This window comes from Heliangelus exortis, chromosome 2, assembly GCF_036169615.1.
Source record: "Heliangelus exortis chromosome 2, bHelExo1.hap1, whole genome shotgun sequence".
NCBI classification, from domain to species: Eukaryota; Metazoa; Chordata; class Aves; order Apodiformes; family Trochilidae; genus Heliangelus; species Heliangelus exortis.
This window is the reverse complement of record NC_092423.1, coordinates 84,402,782-84,422,377: the sequence shown is the minus strand read 5'-3', so window position 1 is coordinate 84,422,377 and position 19,596 is coordinate 84,402,782. Positions and strand designations below refer to the sequence as shown.

The 19,596-nt window shown below is 39.4% G+C and overlaps 1 protein-coding gene across 17 annotated transcripts in view; it reads right to left on the bottom strand.

Moving 5' to 3' along the window:
• Positions 1–472: 472 nt before the first annotated feature.
• Positions 473–19,596, bottom strand: part of FHOD3 (formin homology 2 domain containing 3) — a 383,672-nt gene continuing 364,548 nt past the window's right edge. For 16 of the 17 annotated variants that reach the window (XM_071736782.1, XM_071736783.1, XM_071736784.1 and 13 more), the window contains 3 exons: positions 17,758–17,929; positions 15,307–15,468; positions 473–3,223 (listed from right to left, as the gene is read on the bottom strand). In XM_071736782.1, the coding sequence (XP_071592883.1) occupies positions 3,141–3,223; positions 15,307–15,468; positions 17,758–17,929 (417 nt within the window). In that variant the 3' untranslated portion in view covers positions 473–3,140. Of the gene's footprint in view, positions 3,224–14,465; positions 14,504–15,306; positions 15,469–17,757; positions 17,930–19,596 lie in introns of all 17 variants that reach the window. The other variant, XM_071736789.1, reaches the window with a different exon arrangement.

The following is a 19,596-nucleotide window of genomic DNA, read 5'->3' as shown; positions in this document are numbered from 1 at the left end:
GGGCAGGCAGCAGCAACTAAAATCCTGAAGGTTACTACCTCACTAGACAAGACAGACAAGGGCATGCAAATACAACAAATGTCTTCATTCCATCTGGAATCCACTGGTTAGATGGAGGCAAACCAATGTTATTCCCACAATGTTATTCCCAGCAGGCTCCGGAGGAGACGCTGCCGACGTACAGGTTAGCACCCTGGGACACCAAAATGGAAATCTTTTCTGTAGTTATTGCATTGTTACCATGTTTGATCCTGTTCCAATAAACACTGAGAATAGTGGAATTATTCTTACTGTATACTACTGCATCACAAGACCAAGTTATCCTTCAGGAAAGTTAGTTATCCTTCACAGCTACAGAGCAGGAACTTAGAAAAATACAGAAAAACATAGTGGAAAAATGGACAAGGTAGAACATGCTTCATGCGTTAAGACACCTGCATCAAGAGAATCTGACAGAAACCTGCTTTTAAAAAAAAATTCAATTTATCCTGACCCCACTCCCTAGATTATTTTTCTCCTTGATAAGGAGTACCTGAAGTTTTTCACAATTTTTGCACAATTCCTGGACAATACATATGCCCCTATCTATTAGCAATTCATCAGCTTTGTTATGTTTCAGACAAAGATGCTGTACTATGTCTAAATAAAACACAGATTTATTTCCTGTTAGCAAGTGGTCACCAGAAGCTACCTACTTTGCACATTCAGCATACTTTAATTAAAACATTCCATTTTAAAAACTTGTTTGCTTTTCTCCCTCCCATCATATACAGGACCTGTGTCAATGTAAATACATTTTGTTACATTTTGGCTTATTTTATTATTTAACCAGCATAACAGTCCAGCACAACTTTTACACTCAGGGTGTCTTTCTCTTGTTTCAGACCTCCAAGACCTCCACAAACCCCCATTACCTTCATTTCTTTGTTCTAAGCATCCCTAAGAGAGATTTTAAAAGTCCATAACAGAGAGCAGCACGTAAACATCCACTTCGAAATCCAGATGCTCATAGGTCTTGCTTATTTTACAGTGAGATTAAATTATATGCCACATCTTTCTGTTTCTTAACCAGCTTCCTCCTTTTCATAGCTTTCAAATACCCAACACATTTTATTTAAGTACACCTACTGCCTTTTGCCTACTTGTACAACTGACTGTTTAACAAGCTGAGGGGAAAATCAGATCAAACTCAATGCTATACTAGAGAACTTTTGCTCATTAGGGACCCTTTTACCCACAGACTTTGCCATATGAAGATTCAAGGCAACAGCAATGAAAAATGAAATTTTATGATCAAGAGAGGGACAGAACAGATAGGAAGTTCCCCTAGAGATCTCACTGAATGTTGTCAGATACCTGGTTCTCTCAACACTTGGATGCTATGCTCAGGGTGTGATTTGATAAATGACCAAGGTTTCAAAAGTTTATGGTGTTTGCTTTAACTATCCTGAACAATCTTCAGCAATTATTCTGTATTTACTGAGGGCAGAGTAGAATAACTTGTTGAGGTTATGAACCTAGATTGGTGCCAGAAGCAACATAGCTATGACATTAAGAGACCAGCACAGACCAGTAATTAATCCTACTTTCCAAGCGTGTTTTGCAGCCAAAATTGGACCCAGTTAACTAGTTACCCTACTTAACTAGTTCCACAATGAAGCTTGAGGCTTGAAGGAAGCCTCAGCTCTTACTGCTGTACAGACACACCCTTAATCTCTGAGGCTAAGGCAATGGAAAGAGATAATTTTGTGCATCCTTGAGGATCTATCAATCATATGCAGACTTTGGCTTAAAAAGTTCCCTTTTATGTTGTTATTTGCAGTTCTCTTCAAAATGCTTCAGCACTGGCAAGGGGGACTGTGGTCAGTTAATCTTCACTGCTGCATATATCCTCCACTTCAAGGCAGGTGAGTTGACTAAATATTATTCAAAGACACATGCTGAGGGCAGTGATAAAACAGTGAGATAAGGGAAAACATATTGGAGTGTTCACTGTGGTACCTTCTCCGCTTGCATCAAGGATAAGTCCCCCCCCCCCCCAAAAAAAATAAAAAAAATAAAGAACAGCAAAAACACAGCAGGCTTTTAGCAGGGTCATTTCGTATTCAGATCCATTAATTTGAAGTAAAATCACCACCACATTATCTTGCAGCAGAGAAAAGCAGCATGAAGGGCACAGGCAAGTGAACAAAACTTCTTGATCTTAGCATGTATCGAGTATGTAAAACTGTTGCCATAAATCTCTTTTGAACCTGTACAAATGCACAGTACAACCATAGCTCAAGAAGAGGGAGGTATCCAGTCTCCTCTCCTCTCTGTGCATGCTGCTATGTACAGTATGAGTGTGTATGAATGAATACATATGAATTCAGGATCCTAAACTTTCCACTTGTATTGCAGGCCATCTCCAGCCCCACGGGGTTAATCTCATTGAATAACACTGAGTTTCTACAAAAAGACATTCTTTTCCTCCTGTCCAGGTGGAATGGTAAGGCCCCAGAGTGAAAACCATGGTCCAGCTTGCTTCAGCAGGAGCACAATTTCACACCATGACTGTATGTGCATAGATACACGCACACATCCGCACATTCATTCTGTACATATACAAAGGTACACATACATTTTTACATTCTTTGGTGGCAAAATAATAAAAAAAAAAAACCCAAACAAACCACAGGGTTGCACAGACCGTGCACCTTCGCTTCATGAATCTGCTTCAGGAAAATCGGGGTTGCTGTAACAGGACTTATTTTGCCTCTTTAAGGACTGTCCCTTGCATTGACAAAATGCTCTACATTTACCACGACTAAAACAGGGCACAATGAAAGCCAACAGAAACACAGCTCACATCACAGATAGCTCAGAGAGAGCCCCCTCTTACCCACACCAATGCACCACGACAGAAGCAGCTTCCACCTACAAGCACCCAAACGCCTCCTCGGTTCCTGTCTGGATGTTGTGCTGAGCTGTGGCACGTGCTGCTTCTTCTGCCCTGCCTGTGGGGTTTTTTGCTTTTTCTTGCTTCTTAAAATGGACCTAACAGAGGATGGGATGTTGGGAGCAGCAGAGGAGGCTGGCAGGTCAATGCTACACCAAAGGGTTGTCAGCCTGTGTGCTTCTTGGTGCCGCCTCTCGAGCCGTCAGACCTGCATCTCAGAGGTGCTGATGAGGCCCAGTGCTTTGGCTTCTTCTGGTGTCAGTCCACTCTTTAATGTCCTTCTCACTGGATGGTCATAAATTCCAAAAGAAGGCAAAACACCCATCAAACAAACAAAGAAAAGGAAAACAATTAGAAGCAATAATTACACAAGACCCTCGGCTGAAAAAAAATCCTTGTAAACATGCAAGCTGAGTAAAAATAAATAAAATGCTATGTACTCAGGGCTTCAAATTCATAAATACTGAGTAATGACCTACGCTAAATCCCTGGGAGCATTAAGTACCCAGCAACTCCTAATAGGGAAAATACATTTGTCATTGACATTTAGCCTTTTAAGGAAAAATACCACAGCATTTTAACGTAATTTTTCCTCTGAAATTGTAACAATTGATTTTGAATCCACGGAAAGTATAACCTGCCCTATTATTCTGTAGTTTGATAAACATTTTTTAAAAGAGCTTTTGGATCTTTATAAGGCTTAACTGAATTTATCACTATTAAATCCTATGAGACCATTTAAAGGTGTAAAACACCCCCAAAATGAAAAGATTTAAAATGTGCCTATTTTGTGGTTGATTCAAATAATTAAAACTTTTGTCTTCATCATGCTCCCCTTTCTTCTATAATGTTTCCCTGTCCTAGCCTTATAATAGTAATCTTTGCTATTTGTAGTCAGCATCATTTTAGTTGAATTTAAATGATTAATTTAGACCAAAATATTTTAAAATTTTCTATGAAGTGTTCTGAACACTAGCTTACAAAAAATTTAATGTTTTTTTATTGCCTATTTTATTCAGAAAGAAGAGATTACATGACTGCACACACTGAGCATTAGTGTCCTAGGTTTTTTTTGGTGCCATAATTTTCAGGTAAATGGGCTTTTCCTCAAGAGACAAATGGGGTATTCACTCCACAATTTGATGTTCTTCAAGTACAAAGCACACATTCAAAAGTTGAAGCTGCATGCAAAGCATAAACAATGATTTTATGTGGAAAAAAATATATTCAGAGCCCCAAAATAATGAAGTCTAGAGGAAACTCTCAGAAAACCCATTGCAGACAGAGATTAAGGGCTTCTTGCACCACTGTCATTTAGCACAATTAAGACTTGTAGCTTATTTGGATATTCAGTCCATGTAGCTGAAACTGGGTGGTCATACTCAAGGGTCCAGTAGGAGTGAGAGAAGGGAATGGATTGGTATAGAAAACACAAGGATAAGAGAAAGGGAAAATACAGTAGTTGAACATTTGGTACCATGCAGGTTGGATGAATGTGATCTCTGTTTGATAGTCAAACTGCTTTCATCAGCTACTGAGCTGGGTGTGCCACGTGTGTAATTGTTCCTCCATTATCAAAACCTTACTTGAAAATCTTTCTTCATTGTCCTTTCACCTACAGTACTTGGAGACTTATTAAACACCTCTAGGAGGCTGCATGGATGCTTTTTATGACTCCCACTTTTTCCTAGAATATTGATCAGCAGCATCTTCTGTGTTTAACAAAGGACTCCAAGGTTAAATACAGCTGATAAAGCTAAGATTAAGAAAGACTAAAAAAGTATGATCAGAAGAGCAATACACTTCAAATAATTCTCTGGTCTCCATGGTGCAGAATAACCCACATGTACTTCTGAGACAATCCTCATCACTAACACTCTCTAATATGTCTCAGATTTGATACCCAAATGTCCAGGACGACAACTCTCAATTTCTGGACATCAGCTAAGAAATACCTTAGGGTCTTAAGGTCTCAGCAAATCACCCAATGCTGATTTCTATATCAAAATGAAATCTATCAGGAGTAAATGAACAAATACAAGAAAGCGGCAGCAAAACATTTCTGTCTCATTAAAAGCAAAGATTTCCCTGTGCAGTTCACCTCCCTACCTGCCTGCAGTGCCTCTCCCTTGAACACGTGTTTTTCTGCATCCTCTGTATCATACATTCAAAGGCAGACCATAGAATCATGTTCATATAGACTAATACAATTGATTTTCAGAAGATCTTACCAGAGACAAACCAAAAATCACTCTCAATAGACTCAAAGTGGGACTGGACATTGGTCCCTTAGAGAGTATTCCTCCTCTGTGGACATGAATTATCCACAGCAGCTATACTGCTGAAGTAAGGAAAGTGCCCATCATCAGAGAAAATATATGTATACAGGAGAGTGAAGTTTCACAGAATGGCTGTCTAGATGACATCTTTCCACTGAAGGCAAAAGTGAGCTGGGAAACTGAATGCAGAATAAATTTCCATATTTTAGATGCTTTGCAGAAGTGTCAAACAACACGTATTCATGAGTGCTCTCACACTTATCTCCAGCTCTCTCAGAACACAGTCGCTCACATTTGCAAACTGAGCACAATAATGACTGTAAACCAAAGTTATTTTTTTTGCCAGATGGTAGAACAAGAAGAGTGAGGGAACAAGCATTTGTTATTCCTGTTTCTAAACATTCATTAAGAACCGAGGTACTCTGCTAATGCTGGTCATGTACTGCAATAATAAAAATTCTGGTCTTATTTATCACAATATACATCTGGAATAACTTCCTTTAGGTCAGTACAATTACTGCTGCACAAATAACTGGGGCTTAGACTCCATCTTACAACTGAAAGGGAAACGTGTGCCTCTCTTAACTTCCACCAAGAAGAACACAGTCGTTTAAATTCCTTCTTCAGCCTCAGTTACATAAAAGCTAAATGGATTCACCATAATATATTTCTTCTTTGAAGAAAATTACAGGAGTTTATATTCAGAAGTCATAATCAGGAGTTAAAATACCACGGTAGAAACCATCTTCATGGAAAAACAAGGGAGAAAACTAACTAGTCTTCTTTACATAAGCAAGATTTCTTTCTGACTCTCCAGATACTTACCTCTCAAACACATTCAAGTCCTAGTCTGAGGACCTCCTGTATAAGTCTCAGATGACTCAAAAAAAAGAAATACTTTCTGCAGAATCTAACAAGGACAAGTGCCCTGTCCTGGGTATGCTTTATGATGCAAACAATGGAGACCAACCCAAGGTTTGTAATTTTTGTGTCACTGCAACACAATCCTCAGTAAATCTGTGGGACATATCCAGATGTCACTAAAAAAAAATAACAACAATCTCTTTGCATTCTTCGTTTCATTGTTTTAACTTATCTCAGCTCTCTTATAATAGAGAGAAACTTGGATTTAAGCTATCCCAGTGACCTAAGCTTTTTGTGGCCAGCAGTCAGGAGAAAAAAGTTCCAAACAATGTAGGACTTTGGCGGTCATCATGAGATTTTCAAGAAAACGGTTAAGAAAAAACAAAGATGTAAAAAAATCTTTTCCCACAAATGCTGAGAGCTGCTAACTGGTATAAATGAAACACATGGGGTAAAATGCTGCAAAGCACTGGCAAGATTAAAGCTGCCCACCATCAACAGGCAACTGGACGGACCACAGCTGACAGAACCATGGTCCAGAGTCAAAGGAGAGAATTCTTGTCCCTGCAATGTAACAGGATGGGCTGACACAGATAATTCACTTGGAGTTTAAAGTACTTTGTACTCAGGGAGATGACAGGGGCCTGATAAAGGCTATCTTTATATGAAAACTGTAACTAATGTAAATTGTTCACAGTACATTTCCTCATCTGAAGACACAGTAGATAGATGTTGTATCACTAGTGACACAAGAGCAAGCTCCTGCCCTCCTGTTCTCTGCACTGGTTTGTGGACTACAGAGGCTTGTGGCTGATGAAGCCAGGAGCAAGTTGAGTTACTACAGGAGCAGGGACTGCTATGGGAGGTGGATGAACCTTGTCTTGACATGCTGTTAAACAGATGTCCTCAGACATTTGCCCATTTCCTCATAAAGTGCTTCGTAGGGTTCCTCTACCTTAGGAAAGGTCATGAACACATTCAGTCATCAAAAGTGAATGCAGAGAGGTATTTTCCTTCCATGTTTTATAGGCATGGCAAAATTACACTTCTCAAACTAGATCTTCACTCTCCCCTCTTCACTGAACTCTGTCATATCTCTAAATGGACTAGACATAATATCTTGGCTTGTAAACCTCTTGGCCTGCTGCGGATCATATTAAACTGAGTTATGGAATGTATTCTGGAGGCAGTGACAATAAAAATAAGACTTTCAAGTGACCTTTTAGGTTCGCTAAGCAATATTTAAAACATTAGCTAAAGAAACATAACATAGAGAGAATAACTTTTACTCCTGTCATAAGCAATGCCTGCTGAGATCCCATAACCAAGAAACTAAATGTTTTTTTCTTCTGGGGTGAGAGGGCATGATATCCTATGCTAATCAGGACATCTAGAATTTTGATATCCTGGCAGAATGCAGTGTTCTTATGATGAACTCAATGAATTTGACACTGCCTTCTGGGTCAAAATCTACAGACACATAGCCCTCATGGTACACTGGGAATGTTTTGAAAAAAGTAAATGTAGCTTTCTCAGAGAATATAATTAACTAGGGATTAGTGCTCTAGAGTATTACTAGTTTTCCCTCCCAATACCCTTCTTTGTTGTTTTTAAGATGCAAGCAATAGTAAAGATCAGTCTGGATGGCACCATTTATTCTTGCATTTGCAAAGGCTTTTGGTGTGTGAGTCTACAATTGTATGGTAGAGTCATTTGAAATGCACAATATTCTCTTCATAGATAGGACTATTTTCCTGCTTGAGAAGTCACAGAATTAATCATTCCTACTACAAAAGGATGTAGCAGCCACAGAACTTCCTTTTGGGCCCAGCTGCAAAGTAATGCAGCTGACAGTTGCTGATTTGGAATAAAGAAAATTTCAGGTGGCTGTAAATGCTGGCTGTAAAATTACACAGCCAGGACAGGAGGAAGGGAATATTATAAGATGCAATGCAGGCCAGATCCATCAGCTTATTTTGTTTCATGTATCTGAGTTTTATTTTCTGTTACTTATCTATGCCCAGCTTGCACACTCATTCTATATTCTCATGTATTCTCTTGGACTGTATTACAATGAGTACAGCAATGGCAATTTCCAGCTCAAAGTTCAATCCAGACACTTGCCCAAATTCTCTTACTTCAATTTTTTTTAAATTTATATCTTTTTATGTCACTATCTATATAAATTATACTCATGTTTAATTCTGCATATATCACTGCTTAATATGTGTAGGCCTAAATATTTAGTAAAAATAGTAAAAAATTATAAACAGAAATTTTTCTTTCAGGAATTGTAGGTAAATCTTAGGATCTTATCACTCACTTTTCTGAAGAAGTACAGCCAACTCATGTGGTGCTTCTCTGGGTCCACCACATAGAAAATTCCAGGCAACAATGTATTATATGTATCCTGCAGCTTTGCTTTGTGCCCTGTCCGCATTTCACAGATGGCACAAATTTCTCGTAACAAGAAATTCTGTAGCTCACAACTGCATCCTGTGGTGGCTGTGACATAAAGGGGAGTCTAGCAGTGGAAAAGGACAAAGTGGTAATTTGAAAGCAAAGCTTAACTTCTGTTTCATCTCCAGGTGACTTATGTTGTAGGGAACAGAAAGTGACATTGCTTTAGAGAAATTGGTCTGCATGAAGAACATAATAGTTTAAAGTAATATTTAATATAGAGTTGAAACTACTGAAGTACCCAACTTTATATGTTTCACAGATCAGCATTTCCATAGTTCCAGTAGTAAAGCAGAAAATAAGACTTCTTCCTTGAAAGCCTTCTGTGAAAAAAAAAAAAAAACCCTAATATTTAGGGCTGCTGTGGGTACTACTGTAAAAAGTTACTACTAAAAGCAACCCTTCTGCCATCTCTTGTATCATTTCTCCCACTGAACTTTACCACTCAGAAGGGATTCCACTATTCATACGTAAAACATCACCAACAACTGAGTCTGCATTTAAGCACTATATACTGGTTTTGAGACTATACACATCAGCAGTGCACAGGACAAAAAAGAAAGGCAGGAGATGGGATACAGAAAATAAGCCAACTAACACAAGTGTTTGGGCCTTTACATTCCATTTGAGATTTTAAAATGACCCACTCAGGGGGTAGCTCAGGCTCATGAAGCTAGAGCTCTGTTGGAGGGTGACTTGGCAGGGGAGTGTGGCCATGTTTGACCACTCAGACTCTCTAGAATGCAAATTAATTATCCCCACTAGGAATCTGTGCTGGGAAAAAAAAAAAAGAGTGAAAGGCATCATCTCTACAAACCCATCAGATAAAAAATAACTATGGTTACAACAATCTTGCAATCATGATAACAAGAGTTGTTATTCTGCCTAAAGAAAGTCACATATATACATTATATATATTATTTTTTTGACATGGTGCTAGGGCAAGATAAATTAAAAAAACATTTCTGTGTGAAACATGTTTGAGAGACTTCTTTCCAAACACATTTGAGACTTGCATCCAAGGACAGACAAATTCCTGCCTCCACAGACCCTCCTGCTGCACTCCTTGGTGGCAGCAGAGGGCTCTCTATGGCAGCCCTGATATCGCGATGCTCTTCTGGGAAGCCACCTCTGATAACTCCACTTCTTTTGTAAAGCAACTTGAAAAGCAGCCCAGCACTTCTCTCTCTCTTTTCTCGTTCTCATGTGAAGTGCTTTCCACATCAGCTCTGTGATCCTGTCAGCCAGCAACTCACTGCTGCTGATTTTTAACTTGGATGCTAAAAATAATCATCATATTTCAGGAAGGAAGGATGATGTAAATAAGGAGTGAATTACTGACCGGAGATAAACTTGAAAGCCACTTTAATACAGAAAAAACCCAGACAAAATACATATCCTGTAAAGTTAGGGATAACAGTGCATAACTCAACTATAAATATATTTTTAATACTTAAAACTTATGTATCCCACTTCTGGGTACGAATCCTGTCACAAGAATTCAAAAGCTTCAAATATTCCTTTAAAATGTCAGCTAAAATGAGAATGGAGGATAACACAGGTGAATTTATTGATGCAGTGAATGGCAAACTGGCAAAAGTGAAGAAAGCCTATTTGTATCTCTTGCAACACTCAAAGAAATTAAGTAAGATTTTTTTTCTACAGATCTACAGTTTAAAAACTGTACTGTTTAAAAACTACAGCTTAAAAAAACAACAAAAGAATTTATATGAAAAATGTCAATACCAAAAGTATGTGACCAAGGAACACAAATAGATTTATTTTCTACATATACTGACATCAGCTGCTCATCTCCAACCAGCTCCTCCCACACTACTTTAACTTACTCTTTCCTGCAATAAAGAAAGTGCCTTTTAGCCAAGAAAGAGATGGACAGAGAAATTCCATCACTTGTAAATCTTTGTCTAGAAGTCCATAGGAAGCTTCAAAGCACTTCTTTTTGGTTCTCCACGCGCCAGACACAGCACAAGAAGGTGCCTGTGCTGTAGGATCCTACCAGGACTTTGGCTTCACCCACTGCTTGGTGCTACCACCTGCTAAGAGCAAAATCTGAGCAGTGGCTACCTCTTCCTCCACAAACCAGCAGGTATGAGCAGGCATTTAATCCCATGAGGTGACAGCCACTCTAAAATCACTAGGGACAAGCCACTATAGCAGTTTTCTCCTTGTATCTACACCAGGTCCTCTGTGCTAGGGTGATGCTGCATACGAGAGGCTGTGAATGTCTGTGTAGTGTTCAAGACTTGTCTTTTTTCTGTGAATTGAAATTGGAGTAAAAGATATGTATTTTTTGTAAATAGTCATATTTACGAGACATATTTAATTCTAACTTCCCAGGTCAATGCAAGGACTTCTCACTTTTTTTTTTTTTTTTTTTTTTTAAAGTTGCTGTATTAAAACAATGCTGCTAAATTTTGAGCAAATCCTAGATTCCACAGGCTCTCTAAATACCTGTACTGAAATCCAATTCAAAGTTAAGGAATGTACATAATAGTGCAGGCTAGGTCAGTTTTCTACCTGACTCCTCTTATATAAAAAGATAAAGCAGTTTCAAGCATAAAGTTTGTGCCAAAAAAAAAAAAAAATTGTATCAGAATAAAACTCATTATAGAAATGAGATTCCTCTAAATCCTCCCAGATTCCTCTAAAACAGTGACTGCAAAATGAACTTAAGCCTCTTTTACAAGCAATTTTTCTTACTAGGTTTTTAAACCAGGCTTTAAATAACCCTTTTGTTTTGAAGGCTCCACAGAACTCCACAGAACTATGGCAATTCCACTTTCACAGAGCTAGGAGCAGGCAAGCACACTCGAAGGAAACTTGAGATATAAAAGATACAATTCAAAACTCATGAAGATTGCCAAGAAAACACATAGGTCCTCTACACTGGAACAGTTAAAAAGGAGAATGCCTACCCCTCTCTGTCAAGTTCAGTTGTTTTAAAAGAAAGCTATAGAATAAATGTAATACACATTGTAAAGCAGAAGCTGAACGCTCATAAATAAATATCTTCCTACTTAAAAATGGTATTAGTAACATCAATTATATCTGTTATCAATTACAACTGCCAAGACTGAAAATACTGAACAAGCTATTGAGTCTCATGCTTCAAATAAAAACACCCATTTACAACTCTTAAAACTCATTATGAGACCTATAGGTTATTCAACTTATTCTACCTCTCCTGTTTTTTCTCCTACAGCTATTGATGCTGGCCTCCAGCACTGCTGAGATATGGGGCTACACAAGCCTCACCCTGATCAGGTACATCAACTGCTACAGCTTTCTGTGGTCAAAAGCACTTATTACTAATTCATTAACTATTATTAATAATTTTTATTTATTGCTTGGATTGTTATTTGTTGGAGTTTAGCTATGTCATTTTTGCAAAGATCATAAGGATGAAAGAATCTATTACTTAAAAGGCATCAACTTAAAAGTTGCAAATTCTAAGTGAAGTTCTTTACCTTTAAAGCATTTTATATCAACCTTTTTCATTATATTTTTATTTTTTAGAAGCATAATTTCCATTAATTCCTGCTTTTAGTCAGGCTATAAATACCAGAAGAACAGTCTCCCTCCTGATATTTTGGCACTTCTGTATCTTTCCATTGCCAGAAAAAAAGTAACGGGAGAGACATGAAAATGAAAACTAATGAAAAAACAAAGAAAAGAAGAAGTTAAAGGAAGCACCCAATGAATGCCAGACAAAGAAATCCACACTTTTGGATTCAAACAGTCTCCCATCTAGTATTTTGTTTGCTTACAAACCTGCTTGTTTCAAAGCAGCACTACATGTGTTACTAAAATGTGTCTAAAGTTTGTCCCATGCCTGGCCCTCTGGCAGAGCTCTTTCCCATGTTTTGGCACCTGATGACTGTGTGCTAACTCCTATTTCACTTTTACTGAAGGGTGAATTTAGTATGAAATACCTGACCTGGGATGTTCTGTAGAACACAAATCTAGTAAGATCACACTCTGCAGATCACAGGAACTCAGTTGTTTTCCCTCACCACATACCTCAGCTTTCTGTTGTCCGCTTCAGCTCCCACTGAACAAATTCCTTCCTACTAGGTCTCAGACAACTTCAGTCATATCTGGATTTATCAGTGACCTTCACATCTTCAGCCAACAGATACAGATATTTCCATCTGTCTTTTGTTGGATGACTCAGTGCCTTATTCCTCCTCCTCCCAGTCTGTAGTTCTGTGCCTTACTCTGAGAGTTCAAACTCTTCAGCATCACAAAACCTAGCTAAGCTCTCTGCATACCAGGCACAGTCACACTGGCTCAACAGTTACCAGAGGTAAGATGGTTCAAATAAACATGTCAAAATGTCTCATTTTCCCTGAATTTAACCTAACCTTTTCCATATTCCTTTTCCCATTTCCCCCAGTTATAAATTACTTGCTTTCGCCTTCACATTTTTCTTCCTTTCTTTTTTTTTTTTTTTTATGCCACCAGAACCTTCTACCTGAACCACAAAGAAATGTTTACAGTGCAATTACATTGAAACCTTTTGGGTTTCTGATTTTGATAAAACCATGGATCTCAGCTTGGGTTCACTAAAATCTTTGCTGACTGCTAAGTAAGCCTGACAAGATTCTCAGTTCTGCACTCAATGCAATGAGACATATGCCACATGATGCACAGTGAAAATCATTTATTTCAACTGAGTTTCTCTTCGATGTCCATGAAGAGACTGAACACCAAGCTCACTGCAAAAGCCAAAGGATGTGTATGGGAGCCTCAAGATTGAAGGTGGTGAATCAAAACCATCAGATAATAGGATCTCTGCTCTGCAGATAATAAACATCATGGTATCTAGATCATTGAAATATGCCTAAAAATCTACTTTCTAAATTGTTAATGGAAGACCTGTATTGTATATCTACCCATAAGATGCTTCTTCCCAGAAGATTTCTATCCTACTCACATCATACACTGACAAGGGTTGGATTCTGTTCATTTTATGGAGGTCCATGTTCATTTCATTATCAATCCAGCTGAGTGTATTTTAGAGCTAAACTACTTCAATTATTCATCATCATGTATATTGACTGTCTATCAGAATTAAACAGCTGAGTGAAGATATTCACCTTTCACACTTACTTTGAGCACATGCCAGCTAAAAGGGACACTAAACTACTGAAAGTTGTGTTTGTTTTGAGATCTTCTTTTAATCCACTCACAGGTCTCATCCAGATCTTGAAGAACAAACAAGCAAAAGACATGGAATCTATCATGATTAATTACAACTGAAATCAGTTCCAACCTAAACATTTACTGAATGCTTAATTCCTGATAATATTTTTAACAAATAAAAAATCAAGCTTGATGGAAAAATACATAGTATTTTAATTATCATTATCCTGTTTTGCTTTGTTTTGTTTTGCTGCAGCAAGTGTGTCCTTGGGAAAAAAGGTACTTGGTAAAAAGCAGAAATAAGACTGTGGTGTGTGTGTACAGTAGTGTTGCCAACAGAGGAAATACTTTAGCATGGGATAAACCATGGAAATAGGCAAAGATACAGGAGGTTTCTTTGATATGCACAAGCTAACTAGGGCAGTCAGCATGTGCAGAATATCAGAACCACGTGGGGAAGTGGGTAGCAGCAGGTGATGCCACAAAGAGGTACAGCACAGTGTATGACAGAAAGTGAGACAGACAATCCAGTGTCAGCTCATTTTCTTTGCTTTGAGTCTGGCTCATTCAACCAGTGTTCACTTTGCATTTGCTCTTGCCACATGCAGAAGTTCCTTTCTTTGCATGTTGGTGAAAGTGACTATGCTTTCAGCACATGCTAGTTCATAGCAATCACTGCTTATACCAAACGGTTTTCATCATTCACTGTGTTAGAACAATTCCAGAAAAAAGGACAATCCGTGTGATTTTTGACTCACTGTTGTTGTCTCCTCTTTGTCCTAACTTCCCAGAAATGCTAAAAAGATGGATGGAAAGGTAGTCAAAAGGCCACATATAGAGAATGACATTAATCACTAAAAATAGTATGTTCTTTGGGTACCTATCCTTCTCGTAGTAACCACAGTAGTCTCAGCACATAAGGAAAAAATACCCAGAAAGGTGATCACCTCTTAAACCTTCTATTTACTAAAGCAGGAAATCAGATTGCCCAAACTTGAGCACCACAGCTCAGCCCTGTGGCCACACTACGCCGTCGAAAGACCACCTTATAAATGTGCTACCTTTTCTTCCCAGTAGAAGTTAAGTTCCTCTATAACCACTTTGCAGCCAAGCAGCAGTAGACATTTTGTGTTCAGGGCTGTGGAAGGATAGCACACAGCACGAGAGAGAAAGATTTTAAAAGGTGAAATATCTCAAGCTACTTTTTGCTTTACGAATAAATTCAGCTACAGATACAACTATTAATCTTTACGCCAGTTCACAGTACCTGATAGCATTTCAAGCAGTATCTACCTGAGGCTGTGATTTGACTTCTCTAGTTATGAATAAGTACTGTCATCTGCAGTAAACCATCATAAATCATTCTTCTTCTCTTACTGCTAAGGGTATTTCAAGTTCCCTAGAAGGAAGTCACCCACTGAGCACAACATTGTTTAAACAACAGTAATAGGAATATAAGTTGAACACACTTAAACATTCAAGTTCCTATGAACTACCAATGCATGCTTGCCAACTAATGGCTTGGTTCCTCCATCACTATACATAAATAAATATTTGAATATTTGCTTATTTTGAGAAGTTTGATAGCCAGATACTCACATGACTTCCTGTTGGCTCGTGACCGCTTCCTCTCTCTGGGCACCGCTCGCTGGCTTGGCACTTGGGTGGCGGACTTTACGATGCGATCCATGATCTCATCTGCTGCATCATCTGTTGCATTGGGGGAATCATCATTGCCAGCGTTCCATGAACCAATACGGCCTGGAATAATCCAGAAAATGAATTGAGGGAAAAGCAGACAGAAAGTCTCTTGCGTCACTTTGGTTTTACAATTGGGTTTTTGGGGGGAATTACAGCAAGCGGCTCAGTCCTTGCTACTTCAAATTGGCCAAAGGAGAAGACTCTGCCTAATGGAGAGTATTTCTAAATAATACCCTAGAGTCTCTGCTGTATCAGCAGATAACTGAGAACTCAAATGCAATAATAATTTTCTATTCCCTTCAGCCTCAGAGTCTTATTCTTGACCATACAACTGGCAAATGCCTGCTAGAGACTGTCTATAAGCCAAGGAGTGCTTGTATGAGCACGCTTTCCTCTGCTTCTCTTACACAGAAACTAGAAGACATGGCACATGTTAGAGACTCATACCAAATCAGCAAGACAGGTTCTTTGTATCAAAAGTGAAAAAAGGATCAGTTTCCACATATCTGTATCACAGCCCAGTACAAAGAAGACATGAAAAGGGCAAAATTGTGGTTTAATGTGTCTTGCTGTCCCTTTTGCAATGAAGACTTCACCTTCTCATCACAAAGCTGCATGTATCCTGGCACAACCATGTATGCTCTGCTATAAGCAGAAAAGCAAGAGTCATTGGCAAGATGAAAAGCTAAATAAGCAATTTTGGTTAAAACCACAAGCAAACAAGGGAGCCATGTCTCTGAACTGAAGGCTTTGGCACTCCTTACTCTACAGAGCTGTGTCAGACACATCTTTAGATTCCTTCACTATAGACTGCTGTTACATGTGTTTTTTTGGTTTTAAATACTTTGAAGACCAGTATGCAGTGTGAGCTCTGCAAAAGAGTGGGTGTGGTAGAATTGCAAGCAGCTAAAAATTCACTGGCAAGACCACTTTATCTCATGTCCCTGCTGTCAATAAACAACAGTTTTGATTAGCTCTGCTGGCTCTTGTCAAGAGCAGTTGTATTACGATAGTGCTCCTGACAGGCTTCTGTCTGGCTCACCCATCCTCTGCATCTGCTGTTCTTCAGGGGAACACAAACTGACTCTGTTTATCAGGACATCCTGCTCCTTAGCATTCAGTGGATTACTTCAGCTATTCAGCTGGTTGCAGTGCAGCTTGAATTATTGCATCTTTGTACTATAGCTAGTTGACTTCCTTCTTAAACTGGGGCTGTGAAACCTCTAAATTAGACAAGATCATGGTTTCGGGCCTTAATAAACTACCTACATATACACACACTCAGTGGTGCATGCTCTGGACGTCCTAGCAGTGATTAAAAGAAAAAAAAAATTATATGTGTGTGTGTGTGTATATGATACCCAGACGTGAGGTAAAAGAAACACCTGAATGGAAAACTAAAGACTTGAATTTTGATGAATCGCCTTTACTTCAAAACCATCTTTGAGGCATCGCTTTTATGGGAGGTAGTGAGGAGAAGATGAAAAAAATTAAACTGGTGAACCCAGTGTCTGTAAAATGATGTAGCATAAAGAAAGTGGTTTGGTGGCTGCTCAAGTGAAGAGGTGTATGAGCAAATCATGTCTTGGACAAAACCCAAGGCTATCTTATTGCCAAGAATGGTTGTACCAGTGAGCTCTTCTGTCAGCATATCAGGTGTTGGAATTGGTGGGCTGGGTCAGGTTTTCATTTCCTCCCTGCCAGTTGTCAGCAATCACCCATGCTGACACTTGGAAACATGGACTTTGGAAAAAGAAGTATCTGTCAGGATAGCAAGGAGACGCAGGACTGTACATAGCAGCTTTTATGCTTCTCATCTCTGCTTAATCCTTTACCTTTGCAGCTTAGCAGGGAGATGGTTAAAAGATTAATCTTTTTCCTACCCATTTTCCTCCCCCTAATCATCCTTAAAATGCAGCAGGGCCCTTTCACTTTAACATGACCTGATATTTTCTACTTGCTTCTATTGAAAAGAAAATGAAAACTACATCACAGATTCCCTGGATGCCCCACTTTGCTTTCATGAAGAGAACAAGAATAAAAATTGACATATTAGTGGGCAGCCACATTCCCAGTGGGGGGAGAGGTGAGAATGTCTTCTTGGATTCCTCAAGCCCCCGGGCACTACTTAGGCTGTGATCCACATATTAAAATTTCAGGCAAATTCTTCTACACCTCTTTGTCCCAAATCAAACACTTCCCGCATGGAAACACCAGGGGATTCTTCTCCTTCTCCTTTGACCCTTTCTGCCGCGAGTGCCGTGCAAGCAGCACGGCACCCACCTTTGGGCCACCCTGCAGCTCCTGTGCCACAAGAAACACGGGCAAAAGGACACTGCTGGCACTCACCTCGGCTGGCCCGGCTTCGAGTACGGACCCCGAGAGCAGTGGTGCTTTCCCCACCGATGGAGGAGGTCTTCAGCACAGCCTTCATGTTCTCGTGCTCTGCAGCATCCTCAGCGTATTGCAGCCCCTGGGGCTGGCTCTGGCAGGGGGGAGAGCTGCTGGAGAACTTGCCAGACTGCAGGAGGAAAATGGATGAGTTGTTTTAACAGAAAGAAGCACAGAGGACAGGCCAGAGTCTTGACTGAAAATTACAAGGAGATAAGTGTCCTCCTGGGCTCGGTTTGGAGTGCAGCTATTCCCAAAAGACCCAGGCAACAGTGAGCAGAAATAAACTGGGAGCAGGGAGCAGAAACAATCAGAGGAAAACCGGGCGCATTTGCTCAAGCTTTATAATTTTGACCTTCTGTTGAGTGTATAAGGTATGAAGCAAAGACTTGCATTGGTATCTTTGAGCTGGGTTGGGTCTTGTCTGGGGTCAGGTATGACAGTGCAGAGGAGAACCAGCACAAATAAGAAATCACTGTTTTTCTGTGCAGTCACCTTACAGTAACAAGGCAAAAAAGGGAGAGTGTTTTGGAAGAGAGACCTTTCCCTCTTGGCTCTGCATCGCTCCACAGAAAACTCTCAAACTGATCTAAAACACAAATACCAACAAGTAACCTTAAAATACATTATCACTAACAATGAAAAAAATACCTGGCCAAATTATTTCATGGCCAAAACATAAAAATTTCTGTCAGCAGTGAGAAGAACAAACAAAACCTTACAAGAGATTGAGGAATCTGCCCTCTGCTTTCCCAGCCCTCCCAATGACTCCCCTGTCACCACCACTACGTGAACAACAGCAGCTACATTAGCTGGGCATGCACAGAGTGGGTGCAGCAGCACCATTAGTTACTGAAAACAGTCACCTAGAAATGGATTAAAACAGCAGAATCAGAGGTTTTCTAAGGATAGGAAGAGCTTGACTTGCTGGGCTGCTCTCCCTTCCCAGACTCTGCCTGCAGAGGGCTGAGATGTTGGTATTAGCTCCACTGCTCTTCTCTATAGGAAGGTTGAAGCTCATTTAAAATACAGTCCTGGCAGCAGAAAATGCTGGCTCTGTCAACAGCAGACAGGCATCAACAGATAATACACTTCGGTATTCTCAGTCATATCAGTCTAGCATCAGAAACTAAAATATGCTTTCTTTTTCCTTTTATTCTTGCTTACTCCTGCCTATTCGATACGGATGAAAGAAGGTGTGATGCATTCTCTTCTTTCTTTCCATAATAAAGAACATTAATCAGTCAGTTGACAGTATGGAGACAGTCAGCTACTGGGATGCAAACCTGCAGAGCCTTTCTGTCAGACAAGAGTGTATGAAGATACCCAGATGTGAGGTTAAAGAAATACCTGAACAGAAAACTGAAGACTTCAATTTGGTGAATCACCTTTACTTCAAAACCATCTTTGAGGTATCACTTTTATGGGAGGGAGTGAGGGGAAGATGAAACAAAATAAATTGGAAGAGAAGACTGGGACCTATTTTCAGAACTTTGATCAAGTCTCCAAGTCTGTCAAGACTACAACCTGAAAATTCAATCTGGAAATCACCGACAAGATTATTCTATTTTAACATAATGACTTTCTGGGGTAGGAGATAGCAAGCTAACTGAGTAGCACAACAATGATCCCTACAAGGCACTGAGCTAAATATATCAGTCTGAGATCTATTTTTGATAGTGAGATGTTTGTTTTCGTGTTGAAATAATAGCTTGCAACAATTTGATGTGGAAAGTGTGCAAGTGCTAGTTTCCCATGTGAAATTAAAGCCATTAGAGAGAAACTTCTATGAAAACG